We start from the raw sequence: 19,675 nt of genomic DNA, 5'->3' as shown, positions 1-19,675 counted from the left end.
CTGCTGAGCCTTTCACAGAGCAAACCACTCCTACTTGCCAAATACTCTCTCAGAGATACTTACCTTTAAAAATTAATCACCCACTCTTCACAGAGCCTGCTGGAAAATCTCTCACTGGTTCTGATGGGCTTCAGGGAACTTAGCACACAGTCCCACTCCACTTAGCTCAGCAAAGAAGTCCCCCCCAAACCTCATCAGAGAGCTGGCTCCCTAGTTACTCTGGTGGTGCCCAGCAATTATGCGAGCACTGCCTTTAACACAAACTCAGAGCTGAGTCTACTTCAGCGTTTCCTGAGTCTTCCTCATTTTATGCTTCTCTGAAACTCTACTGTTCATTTTAATTTGGGAAAGGTGTAGAGGTATGTTCTTGACTAATAATTATCAGTTAAAAGCATGTAAGGGTACTTCCCAAACATGGGAAATGACAATTAGCTGTTGACTGACTCTTCTGAGAAGGCAGGAAGACTGGAAATGCTGACTCTTTGGCTTAAGGTACTATGATACTCAGCTCCAGCTGGATATTAAATGAAGTATACAGGTTAGACAGACAAGTTAGGAAATCAGACATAGAGACACAGACAGGCATACACAAACGTTTTTAAAGATATTTAAAACTTCTGTTTTAAAGTCTGTGATGACTAAACACCCAAAACATCTTTAACAGAAACTCTCCATACCAGAACTTTTTATACCAGATGTGCTTCCTCTTGTAAACAAATTACAAGAAATTCCAGAGCATTATCCTGTATAGCTGCATTCAGACTTTTTCCTGCTCTCAATTTTGGATTACACAATTAAATAAAAAAATGAAAGCAGAAATAAATGCTGTTTTTCAAAGCCAAAATACAAAGAGAAAATAAAATCTGGACCCTATCTGTGTGTTGAATATGCCCACAGACCAGCCACTGAGGAGAACTTAACACAGAACTAACTTCTAAGTAACTTAAAGAGAAACAATTGCTATTCTTTTTCAAGTCCTTAAAGTGCTTCCTTACTTGCTGGAGTTAATGCTAACAAGCCACTTAGTAAGCACCAGCAATCTGTCTGTTTCACTAGTATTCACGATTTCACAGAAGGATGCATTCCTCAATATTTTTCAGGAAATACCAACATGATTTCCCAAAAGAAGGGAAAAAAGCAACACAGTCTTAAAAGTGTAATCAATCTTTATCTCTGATGGTTGTCTGGTCCTCTCCCCTCCCTACTGCTCTAACATGCATGTCAGATACATTTAGCACATAAATCTATACCTAACTATTTAAATTTCTGCTCCTTAGTTTGTCTTTAAATAAAGCAGGGAAAGAATGGAAAAGATCTGACATCTTAGAGTATGCATAAGTAGCTGAAGAAATCTCTTTTTAATGGGACAAACCTACCTATGGGGAAGTGCTGATCAAATCTGAATGGGTTACAAGAATGACTTCCCCAGTAAAAAATCGTTCTTCTGAGAAAATGGTGTTTCAATGCTTGCATGAGTCAAATATGGAGTTGGCAAAACATAAGGCATAAAATCACCAGACATCACCTCTGTACCAGTATTTAATGGAAGCAAGAGGTCTGCAGTCTGTCTTGTGCAAAAGCTGATGGGTGAAGTGACATGAGTAAATAATATAAATAATAGTATTTTATAAAAACACCAGAAAAATTAATAAATGCAATATTCACCTTCACTAAAATCAGGGCTGCTTTAAAGATTTGAATCCTCGTTCAGTGCCTGTGTCCCACCCTCACTTCCAGTTCCCCAAACCGCTGCCAAGGGGGCTTGCCATTCCCCCTCTTGAGCTCCTCCTACTGCCAGCTGTCAGTTCCAAGGATGATGTGACAACAGCTTGGTTCAGCCCTTTGACAACTGTTTTAAACATTGTGAGGAGGGTGTGGATACAAGTAACTCAGCAGAGAAGTGGATAGAGGAAACTTAATACTTCCTGATAGGCAGGGATACCCTGCCCAAAGGCACCCTTGGAAGACCTGACCAAGTAGCTGACAGCAAGGAGATACCAGCAGCAGACACCATGCCCAATTCACTTGTCTAAACTTACTGATTTAAGAGGAAACAACATTCCATGTGTAGTTTGTCATGTACTCATGTCCTCAAACACTACAATCCCCCCAAAAAGCACTGTCCAGCCTTAACCATATTCTTATGATTAAGGAACTTAGTATCTGTGTAACCATCCTGTGAACAAATACACAGTGTTGGGCGGGAAGGCAATACACAAACAACCCTTCTGATCTGTGGTTCATGATTAGAAGGTCTGCTGGAGCAGTCACAAGTATCCCTGGGACATACCTTTCTCCTCTCTGCTCTCACAGACAGAAAAGCAAGCCACATCCAAGGGAAATCCCATATATACGCACAGGGGCTCAGTGATGTAGCCATGGAGCCAGTTCACGGTAGTCTTGTTCAAATCAGAACCACAGAATAAGTAGATGAAGAAGCAAAAGGCTTGAAAGAACATTTTACATACTGTTCTTCAAAGCACAAATGGCTATGACTTCTGCGACTTTTTTTGTTCTCTTCACAAAGATTTCAACAATTGACAAATAATCGCCATGTGGACAAAGCTCTTTGTATCGTGGTCACAGAAGAGGCTGTTTACTATGGAACAGCACAGATCATACGATCTAAGATCCTGTGCTGCACAACTAATCTTTATTCAGACAGCTAACTGACCAGGATAGAAGGGCTGAAGCCAGCTTTGTAACATTTAAGTCATTTGCAAAACTTGCTTTTTTCTGGCATTTTTAGTTAGAGACATGCCTTGAATCTTCATTTAGAAATTGTTTAATCCAAAGTTACTAAAAAAAATTTCCTCTACTTCTTTAGTTGCCCCTGTCTCTGTATACTGACAGAAAAAACTTGTAATTGCTATCCAATGGGTATATCGATCATTTAGGTATTTCCTTTGTTAGGTTTCAGGATGTCTTCCATTTGAATGAGTCTCAATTACCATGATGCACAGGGCTACCTCAATCTCTCCTACAATCTGTTTGGCTTCAGGGTTGTTACTTTGAAACTAAGGGTGGCCTGATAATAATCCTAGTTGATTACTTCTGAATCTGTATGGTGATGTTTTCAGGACACAGATAATACTCCTGCCTGCAAATTTAATCCCTTATCACTGATGACAAAGGCATGTTAGCAACTGACTGCAATAGGGAACAGTATCAGGAAATTACACTGCAAAATGCACCTCTCAGTAGGGTTAGATCCAGATAGATACACAGAACATGCATTCGGATGACTGACTTGCTTAAAGGCATCATATTCCAAGGAGGTACTTTCACCTTGCATGTTTTTGTCTTCTCTAACAGTAAAATAAGTCCTGTGGTTGGTTTTAGTGTATCTTACCCTATTAAGTGGACTTTAAATGTGCTGCTTTTGACACTGAGGTCATGCAGCGTGAATAAGCAAACAGTACCATCATCTCTAGTAAAAAATTCTGCAGGAGATAAAATTTATCAGGAGATACGTCAGTTCTCTACTAAACAAACGGCAGTTTTGTTGCATATACTAGGTATTTTACGTAAATAATTTTATACACTAATAGATCCCTTTAATTGGGACAATAAATACATCTTTCCCGTTTTTTTACAAAACTGTCAAGTTCATGTGGCACTAGATTTTTTCTTTTGGCAATTAGAAAAATTGGACTTGCTGTTTCTCAGTTGTCTGATTCGCGTGGGTTTAGAAAGAGTAATAACAGCCCAATTCAACACTCAATAAAACTAAGAGTAACTCCACAAGTACTGTTCAAATTATAAAAATACGTATTTTTAGTTAGGTAGAATAGCTTTCATGAAACATATCCATAATAACGTCTTCATAATTGCCTTCTGATGCTAGTTAGACTACTGGATTAAGCCATCAAGTGTCACAGGAAGGAAATTACAGGTATTTTTTGAATAGTTATCAAAAATTTCAGGTTGTTTTGAGTTCTAGGAAATCTCAAGTTTTGCTGCTGTTGGGTTTATTTTTACAGTCTTTTATTTGTGAAGACTGACAACACTCAATCAGTGGATTGCCTCCTTGTTTCAGTCTAGTAAGGGTAGCTGATCTACATTATTCAGAGAAGCACAGGATACATGTAAACTGGGAAGATGATATTTCCTTGAAGAGGATGAACAGCAGTAGTTCTCTCCATAGTAATAAGAACAGTCGAGATGCTAATGAAGATAGGACAAAAGCATTTCCAAAAGCACTACAGGAACCACGGTGGAGGAGTTCCCATCACACTCTTCTCAAAGCTGGTGAAAAAGCTTTTTTCCGTCTCTGCTTGCTGTTCATGTGCTTTCCACACAGAGCACTGACAATCAGCAAGGATCGCTTTTGCTAATCAGTATAAGAACTAGTGTAAATGGATCGATATAAATTATAGACAGAAGAGCCTATTTGATTAAACTATTAACAGTTTTGTCACTTTCTGATTCTACCCACAGTGCCTTCTCCAGCGTTTTTCCTTGACTGGGCATGAACTGCAACTCTGATTCACATCAGCTACAAGATACTAGAACAAGGAGAGTAAGGTATCACGTTGTGATTACTAAGGAGCAATTTTGGCTCTGACTCAGCTTAGAATTTAAACACAGGGGCAAGTCCATGTGCAGGAAGCTCACATGTGAGCAGAGTAGAGGAAACACTTATGTATCCATTATAAAGAAAACAGTTTCAAATTCCTTTTTTGTATCACACCTGACGTGGAAGGTACCTGTCATTTTCTGTGGTTTTGCAACCACAATTGCCTTTTTCTATTCTGTTGTTTCTCCTTGTTGCTATAACCAAGCCAGATACTCCCCACACATACTGTGCTAGCAGAGAGCAACAACCTACTGACTAGGCAAGATTCACAATAACTCATCAGAAGATCAAATTGAATTAAATACTTATGGAAAATAATTTTTGTGTCATGTCTTTTGTAGTCTAGAAATCTCATAGGAGTTCATTGTAAAAAAAAAAAGAAAAAAGAAAAGTGGAAAAGTATCAGATGGATGCTATTTTGCAATTTCTGCTCTTTTAATGTTTTGCAAAATTGAAGACATTTGGAGGAATAAGCTTCTTCAAAAATGTTCTGTTCTCACTTTATTCTGGACTGTTAACTATAACTCTTTTTATCTTGTATTAATAATCTCTTTGAAGTACAAATATGGTATTGTTTATTGCAAACTAAAATGTGGATTAATTTGGAGAAGCCCTTTTCATTCAACAGGCTATAATTTACATTCATTAGCTAAACTTTAAAACAGGACTTATGTGATGTACTCCACACCAACAACAGACACCTGTACTTAAGTACATGCAAAAGAGAGATAATTGTGTCAAAGCACAAGACAGCAGAGAGGTTAATCCAGAGCACCAACTGGAACCACTCCAAAAGCTCTGATGAGTTGATGACACACAGGAAATTGTCAGTAGGGAAGTCCTTCTGTCCTCCTGTTCCCAGCAGTGAGTGCTTGCATTCAGTGCAAGCAAAGAAGCTGATGTTATAAAAATAGTAATTAAAAACATGCATGCCAAAAATTATTTACTCAGAAACTCTGGCACCACAGTGCATCTTATGACTCTGCTTTCTTTGAGCATCAAAGTTCAGAATCCTGTTTTTCAGCAATGTTAAGTCCTAGAGATCTCATTTCCCTCTAATTTATTGCAGGAAATGAAGGAGATGAAAAAGATGGCATTTTTTTAGCTACCACTGGTTTCTTGTTGAGAAATTCTCATCAATTGTACAGTGTAAAAGGAACCCTGTTGGAAATTATCACCATATCTTCCTGAAGTGGAAAAGCTGGACTGGGGGCAGGGAATACTTGGTTTCTTTTTTTCCCCTTTTTTTTTAAGGAAGAAAAAAATACTGTTGGCTAGTTGACAGCAGTGACAAGCCTTGCCTGAATGGGGACTCTTTTACTAAAGCAAACAACTAGGTGGAAAAAAAAGAAAGAAAATTATACCCACTTTAAAGTTGGCTGAACAAGTATTTATCTAATTTTGGATAACACCTGATCAAGTACTAGGTCACTACCAATTTGTGATGAGTAACAAAATTTAAAGCAACTATAAGCAACAACCTTGTAGGAAAACTAAATTATTAGATAAATTCATATTGTGAATTGTACTTGTGTGATGGATGCATTTGACCCCTTACCCAAACTAGCAGTAGTTTGGTACAGACTCCAAAGGAGGCAAAGGCCTGAGCCACAGCAGGGCCAAGAACTCTAGGAAACCCACAAAGGAGCAGACTGACACAGTGAGCATCAATGCATATGAGCTTGGAACACCCATCATGTCATTAGCACACGAATAGCAGGTGGCTTTTCCAAGCCTCATTTACCAAGGAACAAAGAAAGTTGTGGGTACAAGGAGTCTCGCACATACCTTTCCCATCACATGTAATTTTACTACAAGCCAACTGCTTTACTCCATAAATACGACTGCCTAAGTGAGCCTTCTCTGAGCTCTCCCTGCTAGGCAGCATGACTGCACAGCAGTGACGTTCCCTTGAGCTGGGACAACTCCCAGGGTTGCTCCTTGAGGCAGAGAGACCTTTTACCAAGGACAGATCTTTGGATGAGTCCAATCTGAGTTCTCCCAGAACTGCAACTGGACTGCACACCTGGTGACTCTCCTCTTGAGCAGGGACGCCTCTCAAGGTTTGAGATTCCTTACCTGAGACATCCTTCCTTGCCCAAGCCGGAGAGATCCCTTACTCGCAACAGATCCTTGGTAAGTGACTGACAGATGCTGAATTAATACTAATGAAACTTTACTAATCCATGTAGCTATTCCGTATTAACTGTTATAAACTTTGTATAGATAATTACGTTAGACATAAACTGTGGTCCAAGCCTGAGACTAAGATTTGGTCTACCCACACCTAGGCTCCATAGGAGTTTAGAAAGCAAGGGGGCCCACTCTGAACCTCGGGACTCAGTGGGAGGGTCTCCCTTACCCTTTCCGTCTCCAGTCTCTGTGTGAATCATTCTAATTCAAGTTTCCTTTGTATGTTTCTTCCATGCAGTAATTAATAAGGTGAATCTTGCCATCAAACTTACTGAACCTTGGTAAACTACTGTTAAACTTTGTTAAATTCCATCAAGCTTATTGAACTAACTCAGTAAAACATACTGCTGCCTCTCTCTTTTGAGTGAGGTGCATTCTACTCATCCATGACAAATTGGTGTAGTCAGCAGAATCCTAAATCAGGATTTGCAACAACTTGTGAATGCACAAGTACCTGAATTTTTGAACAGTTTTAGAATACCTGCATGGCTACATTACATGCCTAAAGAGAGGCACTGAACACACACACACACACAGGTAAACAACCTCTGACTCAGTTATCTGTATGTACACGCATATTGTGTTATTAGTTCTGCATCTACTGGCCTATGCAACTGTTGGGCACAGTTTTCTACAAGGCACTTGGTAAATACTCAGCAAGTGAATTTTATATTAAGAGAGGCTGGTAGTCATTTCCATGTTGTAGAGGATATGGTGTGCAATTTTATGAGAGGAGAGACAAAAGCACATCAGAGAAGGGATGGAAAAGCTAGGTAGGTGCCAGCGTCTCCAGAAGGAGCTATTTGGGTTGGGCTTGCCTGTTCTTATCAGAGTGACAGGGGGTTGCCAGGTCTCTCTTGGAATGCCCCAAGGCATGAGGAAAGCAGAAAGAGAAGTTTTTCATACAGAAGCTTCACTGGTAGATTTTTGGGTCAAAATCTGTTAATGACAGATTAATTAGAGAATGATCAGTTATCCTTCTGGAGCATTAGCAGTATCTATGACTCTAAACAAGATTAAACCTTACATGTTCACTAACTAAAGGGGTGAATCTTTTAGCCATCCAGAGAGCATGCAGAACACACTGGGAAGTCTAGAACAAGAAAAAGCCAGAGATATCTTTAAAACTGTGTGTTAATATTATTGTTGTCTTGCTTCTTGTATGTGCTATAATACAGGGCACTTCAGAGGGATCTGAAGAGCTGTACATTCATGGCAATGAGCAGCATTATAAAAATAGAATTGGGTAGCTATAATAGACAGTGATAACAAGAACACAGTGACTTTAATGAAATTAGTTCTCATCCACTTTTGAGCTCAATGTTCTCTGATGACTGGCAGATAATTTATATTTCCCAGTCTATTGATTTATGGGTACCATCACTGCTTTCATGAAGATTGTAAATGGACATATGGACAAAATGGATTAAAAAAGCACAAATTCTCATTTTCACCATAAACATAAAAAATTAACTCAGCAGACAAAACAATAATTTGGAAAAAAAATCAAGTGAACTAAGAAAGGTATACTTTTATTTTAAAATACATGCTTGAAAAATTTGTCTGTAGAAAGAAGTCTCATTGAATTATCTTGTTTCACTGAGCCGTGCTTCATCTGAGTGTATCCTTGTCAAAATGCCAATACTTTGCCATGTTTTTTTAAGCCTGCTAGTACAGCTTTTTCCACTGTGAGTGCTGGATGGGGCTAGTGCCAGACGAGCTATGTTTATGGTATTTCTACTATGTCTATGGCATTTCTGGCAAAGAATTGCCTGATGAGTAAACATTTTTTGTGGTATAGACAAAGATGCAACAAAGCTGCTAATTATTTTGTGAAAAGATGTACTGTTTGTAGAAAATTGGATGTGTAACAGCAGCTACTTGGGCCTCATGCACAGTAGTGACAGAGCTGGGGGAGTGATATTTATGCCTTGCTGTAGCCCTGGCAAAGCAAAACACAAGAAAGAGAAACTTTAAGTGTTCTCCTGAGCACCATCTGTCTACAGTACTTTTAATTAGCTCATCCTGGAGAAACTCATGTGAAAATAGAGACTTCTTCATTTGGTATCCTGACTTCCGTGTGATTCCCAAAACACCTGGCAGGACTAGCACTAGCAAGTGCTGCAAGCCCAAACTCCTGTGTGAAGGTAGGGACACTCAGTCTTCCAGCACACAGTGAAGGACTACACTTTTGGTTGTGTTTGTATCATCAGAAGTGCAGGCTGCCACAAAAGTGACAGTCGCACCATCATGTTTCCCCCAGCTCCTTGTTTCCACCACCTGTCTTGTGCCAGTATTAGGCTATGTGTAACTGCACAGGAAAGTGACCTGGCAAAAATTCCAGCTGTTCAAGGAGTTAGTCAATAGGACCCCCTGGGAAATGGCCCTCAGGGACAAGGGAGCAGAACAGAGCTGGCAGACCCTTAAGGCCACTTTCCATACAGCTAAAGAGCTCTCAATCTCCAGGTGTAAGAGATCAGGGAAGAAAGACAAGAGACTGGCATGGATGAGTCAAGACCTGCTGGTCAAACTAAAGGGCAAGAAGGAAATGCACAGGCAGTGGAAGCAGGGACAGGTATCCTGGGAAGGGTATAGGGATGTTGCCTGGTTGTGTTGGGATGGGGTCAGGAAGGCCAAGGTGTGGCTGGAGCTGAACTTGGCAAGGGATGCAAAGAATAAGGACTTCCACAGGTATGTCACTACAAAAGGAAGGTCAAAGAAAGTGTACATCCACAGATGAACACAACTGGCAAACTAGCAACAGCAGATGAGGAGAAGGCTGAGGAACTCAGTTTTTCTGCCTCAGTCTTCACTGGCAATCTCTCTCCCCACACCTCTCAAGTGGATGGACTGCAAGGCAGGGACTGGGGGAGCAAAGTCCCTCCACTGTAAGAGAAGATCAGGTTCATGATCACCTGAGGCACCTGAATATACATATAAAGTCTATGGGACCTGCCGAGATGCATCCCAGAGTCCTGAGGCAACTGGCTGATGTAGCTGCCAAGCCACTCTCCACAACATTTGAAAAGTCACAGCAGTCAGGTGAAGTCCCTGGAGACTGGAAAAAGGGAAACATTGCACCCATTTTTAAAAAGGGTAGAAAGGAAGACCCTGGAACTACCAGCCTGTCAGCCTCACCTCTGTGCCTGGGAAGATCATGAAACAGATACTCCTAGAAGCTATGTGAAGTCCCATGGAGGACAGGGAGGTGATTTGAGACAGCCAGCATGGCTTCACCAAGGGCAAGTCCTGCCTGACCAACCTAGTGGCCTCCTATGATGGAGTGACTACATCAGTGGACAAGGGAAGAGCTATGGATGTCATCTATCTGGACTTCTGTAAGGCCTTTGGCATGGTCCCCCACAGCATCTTTCTCTCTAAATTGGAGAGAGATGGATTTGATGAATGGACTGTTCTGTGGATGAGGAATTGGTTGGATGGTGACATCCAGAGGGTAGTGGTCAATGGCTCAATGTCCGGATGGAGACCAGTGATGAGTGGTGTCCCTCAGGGGTCTGTACTGGAGCCAAGTGCTGTTTAGTATCTTCACCAGTGACACAGACAGTGGGATCAAGTGCACCCCCACCAAGTTTCCAGATGACACCAAGCTGAGCGGTGCAGTTGATACGCTTGAGGGTCTGGATGCCATCCAGAGGGACCTGGACAAGCTCAAGAAGTGGGCCCATGTGAACCTTATGAGGTTCAACAAGGCCAAGTGTAAGGTCCTGCACATGGGTCGGGGCAACCCCCAGTATCAGAACAAAATGGGCAATGAATACATTAAGAGCAGCCCTGCAGAGAAGGAGCTGGGAATACTGGTGAATAAAAATTTGGATATGAGCTGGCAATGCATGCTTGCAGCACAGAAAGCCAATCATATCTTGGGCTGCATCAAAAGAAGCATGGCCAGCAGGTCGAGGGAGGTGACTCTGCCCCTCTATTCTGCTCTGGTGAGACCCCACCTACAGTACTGTGTTCAGTTCTGGGATCCTCAGCACAGGAAAGACATGGACATTTTGGAGTGGGTCCAGAGGAGGCCACAAATATGATCAGAGGGCTGGAGCACCTCTCCTATGTGGAAAGGCTTAAAGAATTGGGATTGTTCAGCCTAGAGAAAAGAAGGCTCTGGGGAGATCTTATAGAGGCCTTACAGTACTTAAACGGCCTACAGGAAAGATGGGGACAAACTTTTTAGTAGGACCTCTAGTGATAGGACAGGGGGTAGTGGTTTTAAAATAAAAGAGTATATTCAGACTAGATATAAGGAAGACATTTTTTCCAGTGAAAGTGGTTGAACACTGGAACAGGTTGCCCACAGAAGTGGTGGGTGCCTCATCCCTGGAAACATTCAAGGCCAGTCTGGACGGGGCTCTCAGAAATCTGATCTAGTTGAAGATGTCCCTGCTCACTGCAGGGGGGTTGGACTAGATGACCTTTAAAGGTCCCTTCTAACCCAAACCATTCAATGATTCTGAGAAAACCACCAGTTTGGGCTGAGCATCAGGTGCTCAGCTGATCCATCTCTGGATCTGACTATGGTAACAAAAAGGCTTGTTCTGACACAAGGGAGAAGAGAGGACTATCCAGTGAGTAATGACAGGAAGGACAGTATCACCATTTCTGGTTTCAGACTGCACTCATCTTGCCTTAAAATGATTGTGGAACTATACCTTAAGTGATTTTTTTTTTTTTTAAAATAGATTATGGAAGATACTGGCTGAAAGGCTCGGAGATGGAAACACTGTTTTTTCATAAACAATGGCTGTAAGTACAAAAATAATTCTTCCTCTTCCCATGTAGATTTTGGTTGTTCTGCTAAACAGGCCTACAAACCTGTCAATTAATACATCCATGGGGTGCAGAGCACCCTACAGCAGCATACAAAGCAGCATATTGTGTAATACTAGTGTTGGTGGAAAAACAGCACATGAAAATACCACCTGTGATAGCGGGGCTAGATTTTTCTCCAAATTTTTTTTGAAAATCTGGAATAATTTCACTGACTGAAAAGAAGGTGCCTCAGATTCATGTCAGTGTCATCAGGGCATCAATGCAGCTCTGAATTATATAATTTAGGAAGGTAGAGTTATGGTCATTACACAAACCTCATTGTGTAATTTCCTGAACACATTTAACTTTGAAATCTTCTGTCACCCAGACTATAATAGCTTTTTGCAAATAATACATAATACTGCTTCCTAAGGGAAAAAAAGAGAGTGAGGAAAAAAAAAGAAAAAAAACCCCAAACATCCGAACAGAGTTTAATGATAGGTTAATGTATTAAACACTCATCATTTTACTTAGTAGACTGCCTGGACAAGCACTAGAAATTCCATTCAGTTTTCTACAGAGATGGGAAAAAACCCCAACATTTAGATGGTTACTTCTAAGTAGCTTCACATATTGGATGAAAACGTCATCCGAAGACAATCATGCTGTAAAGTCAATGGAATCTTTTACACTGAAAATAATGGAGAATAAGGCAAGAAAACCCTACTGTCTTTGCTTATCCTGCAGATGAACTCTATCCTCATGGAGGCAATTACCAGCTTCACCATTTTTATACACTCACCTCCACTGCCTGCCACTACTTCCAGCCCCAACGCTATCCACTTGCTAACGTGGCTGATTGTCTCCACATCTAAACGAAATCAGCAACTTAACAGTTATCAGAACAACACATGTAAATAATATCCCTCTCTATTTTTCTTCATTCAAGTGTAATTATTACTTCCTGTTCTCATAAACAAAATTTCTATAAAAAATGACTTCTGAGAAAAAGATCAAAGTTTTCACAGGATGGGACTTACAAAAAAAAGATGAGAATGAGCAAAGCAGATGGCCAAATTCTGCTGTTTTTTGCCCATCCTCACAGGAAAATTTCACTGCCATCAATAGTTTCCAAAGTTAAGTAGGAATCTGCTGAGAATCTGACTGGTTTGCAATATATTTTTGGATATTTCTGAAAGAGCACAGAAGGTACTCTTTGTTCCATAAGAGGACACTACATTGGTTAAACAGAGAAATGTATAAAAATGGCATATACTAGTACCTCTGGCAAACAGGTTTGTGCATTTGACAATCCCTAATAGCTGTGACAGAAGCAAATGTACTCAAACCACGTGAATCATTGCTTCCTATTTGGATGGATCCTCCTTGTGTATCATTTCCCACTGCTCCCTGGCACAATACGAGTGTGTGACCTGACCACAGTTCTGTAACTAGGTAGCCATGGAGAGATGGAAGTATACTTGGGTTTGACACTTAGATTTTTTTATTATAACACAAGTTTCAGAGTACATATCAAAGTTCTGCACACATTCTCAGGCCCTCTATGACCTTGCCCACATTTGCACAGCAAAAAGACCAAATACCTTTTTTTTTTTCCCATCACTCCTCTTTTAGAGATATAATTTATGTTAATGAGTAATGTGCAACAGTGAGAAAAAGAGCTAGGTCCATACCTCTCACAAGTTTAAAAAAACCCATAAATGCATGTTGGGAACCTTGTCCTTCAAGTGAATTATACCATGCTCAGACCTCCAAATTTAACACTGAACTCTCACCACAGTTTTAGGTGGCTTTTTTTTTTTTTTTTGACTTAACTCTGACAAACACAAGGCAGAGTGAGATCAGGCAAATTAAAATGCATAGATTTAGAAATCAAAACAAGATACTGCAACACACACAGGCTGCATCACCAACAAACTGTTAGCTGACAAAATGCTTTGCGCTGAATTATTTTTCTTTGAAACAATGTTATTTATGCCAGAGAAACTTCTTCTGTGACCTGGTGCTGCCACATTGCTAGAAGACACTTTGAAATCATAGATTCCTTTAGGGGGGACCTGCTCTACCTGTAGCAGTACTTTAGTCCTGGAGTTAGCCTTTCTTTTCTGAGATGGAAGTAATAGAAAGTGATGCATATCAAGAAGGTACTTAGCTCTCTTTAAGGGAAAAACAGATTTGTTATGATTTATGCTGTGTTGAGCTAAAGAAATCAAGAACTATTTGTAAAGGATTATGTTGCCTTGCATACAGCAGCTTGTATTCCTTAAAAACAGAAAAAAGCTGATGAGTGACCTGTCCCAGCAAGATATATTAAAACCAGGTCTCAGGTTATATCTTATCTACAAAGAGCTACACCTGTCACAAGTGAGAATGGAGTACATAGTTGCATATATTGAGAACACTGCAATAAAGATGAGGTGTTCTATAAAGCAGTTCTGAAGATACCAAATCTTCCCTGGGACAGCAGGGGAACAGGGGTCTGGGTCTGTAGTTCAGAGCCCGGACTAATGGACTGCTAGTTTCATGTGAAATCTACAGAGCTAGAAAGCATGACAGCATAGTGCTTGCATGCTTCTCGTTTCTACCAATGGAAGTCCTAAAGCAACAGCAAAGCAAATCAACAAACACCAAGTTAAAGAACTCAGGAAATTTTCGTCTTCCCATTCCCTTTGTATGTGTCAAGCTTACAGCTTACTTCAGCTTACTGCTGAAGGTAGGCAGTTGAACTAGGAGCAAACTCTACTCTTACTACAACTCCTATTTTGTGTCATCAGAATACTTTGCAAACACTGTTGAGTTCAGGTTCACAATACTTCTGTCAAATGCTAAATATTCTTATATTCCACATGGGAAGACTCATTAAGAGAGCTATATCCCAGAGATAGGCAAGAAACCCACAATAAAACTGGAAACAGAAAGCAAGGCTTTAACCAACAGATTGCATATCACTTACTTTGCAGAGAATGCTTTGTACTGGACATAACTGTCAGGGGTTTGGTAGCAGTGGGCCATGGAGGCGGCTTGTTGTGGTGGGAGGCCATGAATTGCCCTGTGCCAGTCACAGCTACTTTCAGCTGTTCCTGAAACTGCTGCAAATAATCCACCACGTGCCAAAACTTCAACCAGTCAGAGAGGCACATGGTGCCTCTGCTCACAGATACTTAAGAAAGCAGCGGCTGCTAAGAGGAGAGGACACACAGCTGGTGGTACTGTTGGGAATGTGGTTGGAGATGTACTCTTGGAAGCAAGTGCCCTGTGCCAGAGCAGGCAAACCCTTGAAGGGACTGTGCGTCATGGGCAACCCACACCAGAGCATGGACACCATGGAGGGACTGTGTCCCACAGTAAACCCATGCTGGAGTGGAGAAAAACAAGTAAGAAGCAAGCAGTACACACATCCCTGGTCTTCTGCATTGCCCCTCACCTCACCAAAGGGATTAGGAGTAGCTGAGTGTTAATGTGTAGCAAAACCAAGGTAAGTTGAGACCTGGAAGGGGGGAAGAGAAGTTTTTACTGAATTAGAGCCTGGGGAAGAAAGATGTTTCTTCACCAAGTGTTTTGTTTAATTATGTTTTTTTCCTCAATAGCCAGATCTGTAATCAAAAATTTTGTTAACTGGCAATAAATTAAGTACAGTTCCCTGCACCAAGACTGTTTCGCTCGTGATGTGCTTATAAAGTACTCTGGCACATTTCTTAAGTCCTACACACTATGAAATCTGTTGTTAGAGAAAAGGGATCACAGGAAGGAAGTAGAGGGGCATTACTTGCCATAGCTGAGCTGCTGTTTCAACAGTAAGTTACTGTGTTGAGGCAGCTGCATTAAGATTCTCACTAAAAAGCACATTTAGATGAAGTGTTTAAAGCACCCTATACAAGCAGTCACCAACACTGGGGGAGGGTGGGATGGAGCTAATAGGCACCACTCCACTAGATAGTTTTGGCCATGGGAAGAGGCTCAGAAATGAATTAAAGTGAACTACTGCCAGTGGAAAATAAACTGGTCATACAGGGAGCCAGCACAAAGCCAATGCCACATCTTAAAATTCAAATCTTAGCTTATTTCCTGATAGCCTCCCCATGGAGACATACCTTAAAGGTCTTCTGAGAGCTCTCACTGTGCAGTCTTTCTTGTCTGCCTGTTAGCTTCGGGAAAGGGCAGATATGCTTTCAGACTTCTTTTCCCCCAAATAACCAATTGGACATGTTTTTTCCTCAGGACCACCTGCGGGGTCAGTGACTGTGCCAGCTTCCTTTTTTGTCCCCACATAAAACTGCTCTACGAAAGACTTGGGATCTCCCAAATTAACACAGTGATGGGGCTGGGAGAAAGATATGCAGCATTTTAAACTATAGTCCCCTCTCTGATTGCAGAAAGGACAAGTTATGCAACTCCCAAATGGAAAGGGGAACCCTATTTGTACTCATCTGCTTAATTGGGTTTTATAACTGCTGCACTGGATTGCAAAAGGCTCATAAAATCTATTTTAAAGAAAGAGTTTAAGTCCTGCAGGCTAACATTACTATTAATCTACTGCCTGCTTCTCCAATTATTCTCCATTCTTGAACTTATGTTGATAAATCCGTTGCCTTCCTGTTTATTAAAGCATGTGGCAGTCTGTTTATTTAATCAGCTCTTGGCCCATTTTCTAATTATGGGAGATAATGTGGGCTCATTTCCTGCCATGGTGAACCTCACAGGGCACAGGTTGTCCTCAACTACAGCATTAAAATTCAAGATTATTTGTAATGTCTGCTTTTGTTTGGCAACTCCTTCCCTTCTCTCTGCCCAGCTGAAGATGAAAATACAGACATATGGTTTTCTTCTGCATTTCCACATTGCTGACACCCACCCATGTCAAGGACAGGAAGATGAAAGCAGCTGGAGGTTTGTCAGTTTGCTGACATGGTGCCTCCCCAGTGCAGGCGAAACATTTTTCTGGGAGACCTGCATCTCAGCAAAGTTAATCATACTGCATCATATGATGATCCTAAGGATAATTTTGTGAAGGGAGGCAATGTTGGAATGCAAACGGAAAGCACACACCATCTGGAGGCATTCCTAGCTTGCTCTGCTGCTGGACTTGGGCCACCTCCTGCGCCACACTGGCCCCAGTCCTTTGTCTGTCTGCTTAGTGCAGGAATATTGCTAACCACCAGCTGCAGCATTAAATCATTTCTGTGCTCTCTGTATTCCAAAGCAAGCAAGTATCTAGCAACGGCCTTAAGATTGCATCTCCTCCTACCTCTGAGATACCCTGCCTTGTATCTTGCTTGTGACACATCCTCAGAATTTATCAGCCACAGCTAACCTAGGATCACTAGCCTGGCAGGGAAATTCTCTTTTGCAGGGCCTTATTCTATCCCTTAGGACACATTAGGTGGCATATTAAGTTTTCCTATCTAGAAAGAAACTACAGATACATTGCAAGTTATCAATATATATGATACACAGTGTCTTTCAGGAGGCCTTGTGAACTGCTGAAAACAAGACCATCTATTTTGTCTCACCTTACAGTCTCTCCCTTCAATCAACGTAAGCATATACATGTACCACACCTGCAACAGCTCCAATTCCTGAAGAAATCCAGGTAAACATCACTTTGCCACAGAAGTGTTTCAGAAGTGTTTCAGAAGTGTTTCATACCAACTATGCTATAAACCTCCTTGCAACGTGCCTTTATGTGGAACGACTGAAAATATGACGTGGTCCTGGGCAGCCCTCTCTAGGTGACACTGCTTTGAGCAGGGATTTGGACTACATGATATCCATAGGTGCCAGCCAAACTCAGCTGTTCTGTGATTCTGTGGAAAAAAAAATAAATCCCAGTGGTTCTAGCACTTCATCAATAAGCTCTACGACACAGTATTTTCCAGATTCTGACCCATGGAGAAATGTTGCCCTGATCCCTTTTAAATTGGCTAAATGCCCACAAGTGGGGGTTTGTGCATAAACTGTTTTCTGAATTATGCCCTACTTTTCCTTCTGTGCTTACATGTTGATTTGATTTGCATTTGCAAGTAACAGCAAAAGTGTTTCCATTTCTGGAGCCTTACTTTTGGAAACAACGAATTTAATTTTGATCTATTTCAGTCCAAAAGGAAGTGTCTGGTTTTGTTACACTGCTAATTGTCTGAACCTCTGTCTCACCTCATCCATCTCACTTAGATCCAGAGTGTGCTCTGGATCTAACACACTCAGTACCTTCAAAAACACCTACTTAAAGATTAAAAAAAACAGAAAACAATTCACCTTTATATAGGCCACTGTTCCCTTCACAGGCATTCAAGTGATTGCTATGAGTACCATGCTGTTACTGACCAGTGAAAAAAGGCAGAATAAAATTATATATAAAATATATAGTACAGGAAGAAGCAGAAGACAAATAAATTTCTATTTTCCCACCTTGTATGGCAGTATTTCCCACCTTGTATTTTTCCATACAAAATACATTGCACTTTTTCTACTGAGCATCTCACAAATACTGCAGCAAATGGGATTGGTCTATGGACAGAGGCAAGAGTTCATCCCTTTAAACTGCCTGTGTCCAACCATGGACCTTTATGCCCAGAGGAAACCCACTGCAACAAGTGTGGGAAAGGCTCAGTGAAGGTAGGAGGAAAATTTCGTAGACCTTTCCCCCAGACCCCACACTTACCAAAGGCTCTAGTTCTTTGCGGTCTATGAGGTTGAGCTCTGTCACAAAGTAATAAAAATGCTTGTAACAGGTATTGACGTGAGCCTCAGCCCCCATGAGGATGATACGGTCAAAGTGGTGGATGTAGACGTGAACAAACACACGAAAAAGCCGGCACAGTATCTTCTTGCAGATCTGAAGGAAGTTCTTTGGAAAGGGAACACCTGTGAATAGAGAAGGCAGGGTTGTCATAACCATCCTGTCATCCTCCCAAGACAACAGCTTTGGAGCAAAGTGTGAGTTTGTAATTGCAAAATAGATTATGACTTCCTAGGCCTGCTTTCCAATCCAGAAGATCACTTAATGCATACATTTATCTGACTGCTAGCTCCAAAGGTAAACAAATACTTAAGCAACTCTAATGGATCAAGACCAAGAGGTACTGGTCCTTTTTCCCTGAGTAATTTAATGGACAAACATTGAGTATTATAATGTTCAGAAACATGATTTTCACTGCAGTGCACACTGTCCCATTGACATCAACGGCTTTACATCCTGAGATGGATGTTCCTCATACTGATACAGACAGAGCTCATCCCAGAAGTGACAGACACTCTCCTGCTCATCTTATTCAACAGCAGCATTTCACAGCATCAAATTTAATGATGAATTTGAAATAACTGACTGAAGGACCCACCCCTTTGCTTTCACCTTCTTTCCAGTTATGTGTACCACTATGATTGCTCTTTTAATAGAAAAACTCTTAAAGACACACAGGAACAACTCTTCCAGAATACCTTTGAAGTTACACCACTTTGCAGCTGGAGACTCCAAAGCAGCAGTAAAAGCAACATTTGCAAGTAAACAGCCAGGTATCCACAATGTGGCACCAATAATCCCTTCAAAACCATCCTTCATTAAAGACTGATCGTGCATGGCATTGTGTACCACTGAGCTGCCCCAAAAAGCTGAAGGGTTCATCTCCTTCTATGATTGTGCCTTGGACATGATGATTCTAGTGCCATGCTCGAAACTCTACTGCTACTTTTCTTTGTTGCACATCCTCCTGATTTTTTAGTTATAATTCATGTTTTAGTCAGATTTGAACTGCAACTGTAACTTATTGCTTCTTTTTAAAAAAACCCAAAACCTCAAACCAAACCAGTCCCATACTCCCTAAAAGCCCAGCTCATGCTCTCAACAAGAAAAATATTTATTATTTGCAGAAAGAAGACAGAGACATTAAATTGACACTGTTGCAAGCTTTCTAGTTTTCAAATTTTAGTCTCCTGTTGAATAATGTTTGCACTCGTAAGAGTGGTGAATTAATGGACAAATTGTCCAGTTTCACTGAGGAGGACGTGAGGACATACAGTGAGAATTTCCACACTGAAAACAGATTTTTGATTATAGATTACATAAATTATCAACTGTGGCTGTAATCAGTCTGGGTCCCAACAACGGAAACATGCACC

At 41.0% G+C, this 19,675-nt stretch overlaps 1 protein-coding gene across 7 annotated transcripts in view; it reads right to left on the bottom strand.

Moving 5' to 3' along the window:
• Nucleotides 1-19,675, bottom strand: part of MOB3B (MOB kinase activator 3B) — a 103,546-nt gene that overhangs the window by 9,643 nt on the left and 74,228 nt on the right. For 5 of the 7 annotated variants that reach the window (XR_012621578.1, XR_012621579.1, XR_012621577.1 and 2 more), the window contains exons 4-5: nucleotides 18,222-18,424; nucleotides 17,122-17,367 (exon numbers count right to left, since the gene is read on the bottom strand). Coding sequence is in view for 2 of the 7 variants with exons in the window: in XM_074812190.1 (XP_074668291.1) it covers nucleotides 18,222-18,424 (203 nt within the window). In the remaining 5 variants the exon portion in view is untranslated. The remainder of the gene's footprint in view (nucleotides 1-17,121; nucleotides 17,368-18,221; nucleotides 18,425-19,675) is intronic. The other 2 variants (XM_074812190.1, XM_074812192.1) reach the window with 1 other exon arrangement.

This window comes from Strix aluco, chromosome Z (genome assembly GCF_031877795.1).
Source record: "Strix aluco isolate bStrAlu1 chromosome Z, bStrAlu1.hap1, whole genome shotgun sequence".
Taxonomy (NCBI): Eukaryota; Metazoa; Chordata; class Aves; order Strigiformes; family Strigidae; genus Strix; species Strix aluco.
Note: the sequence above shows the minus strand (reverse complement) of the source record. Positions and strands in the feature narration are given on the sequence as shown.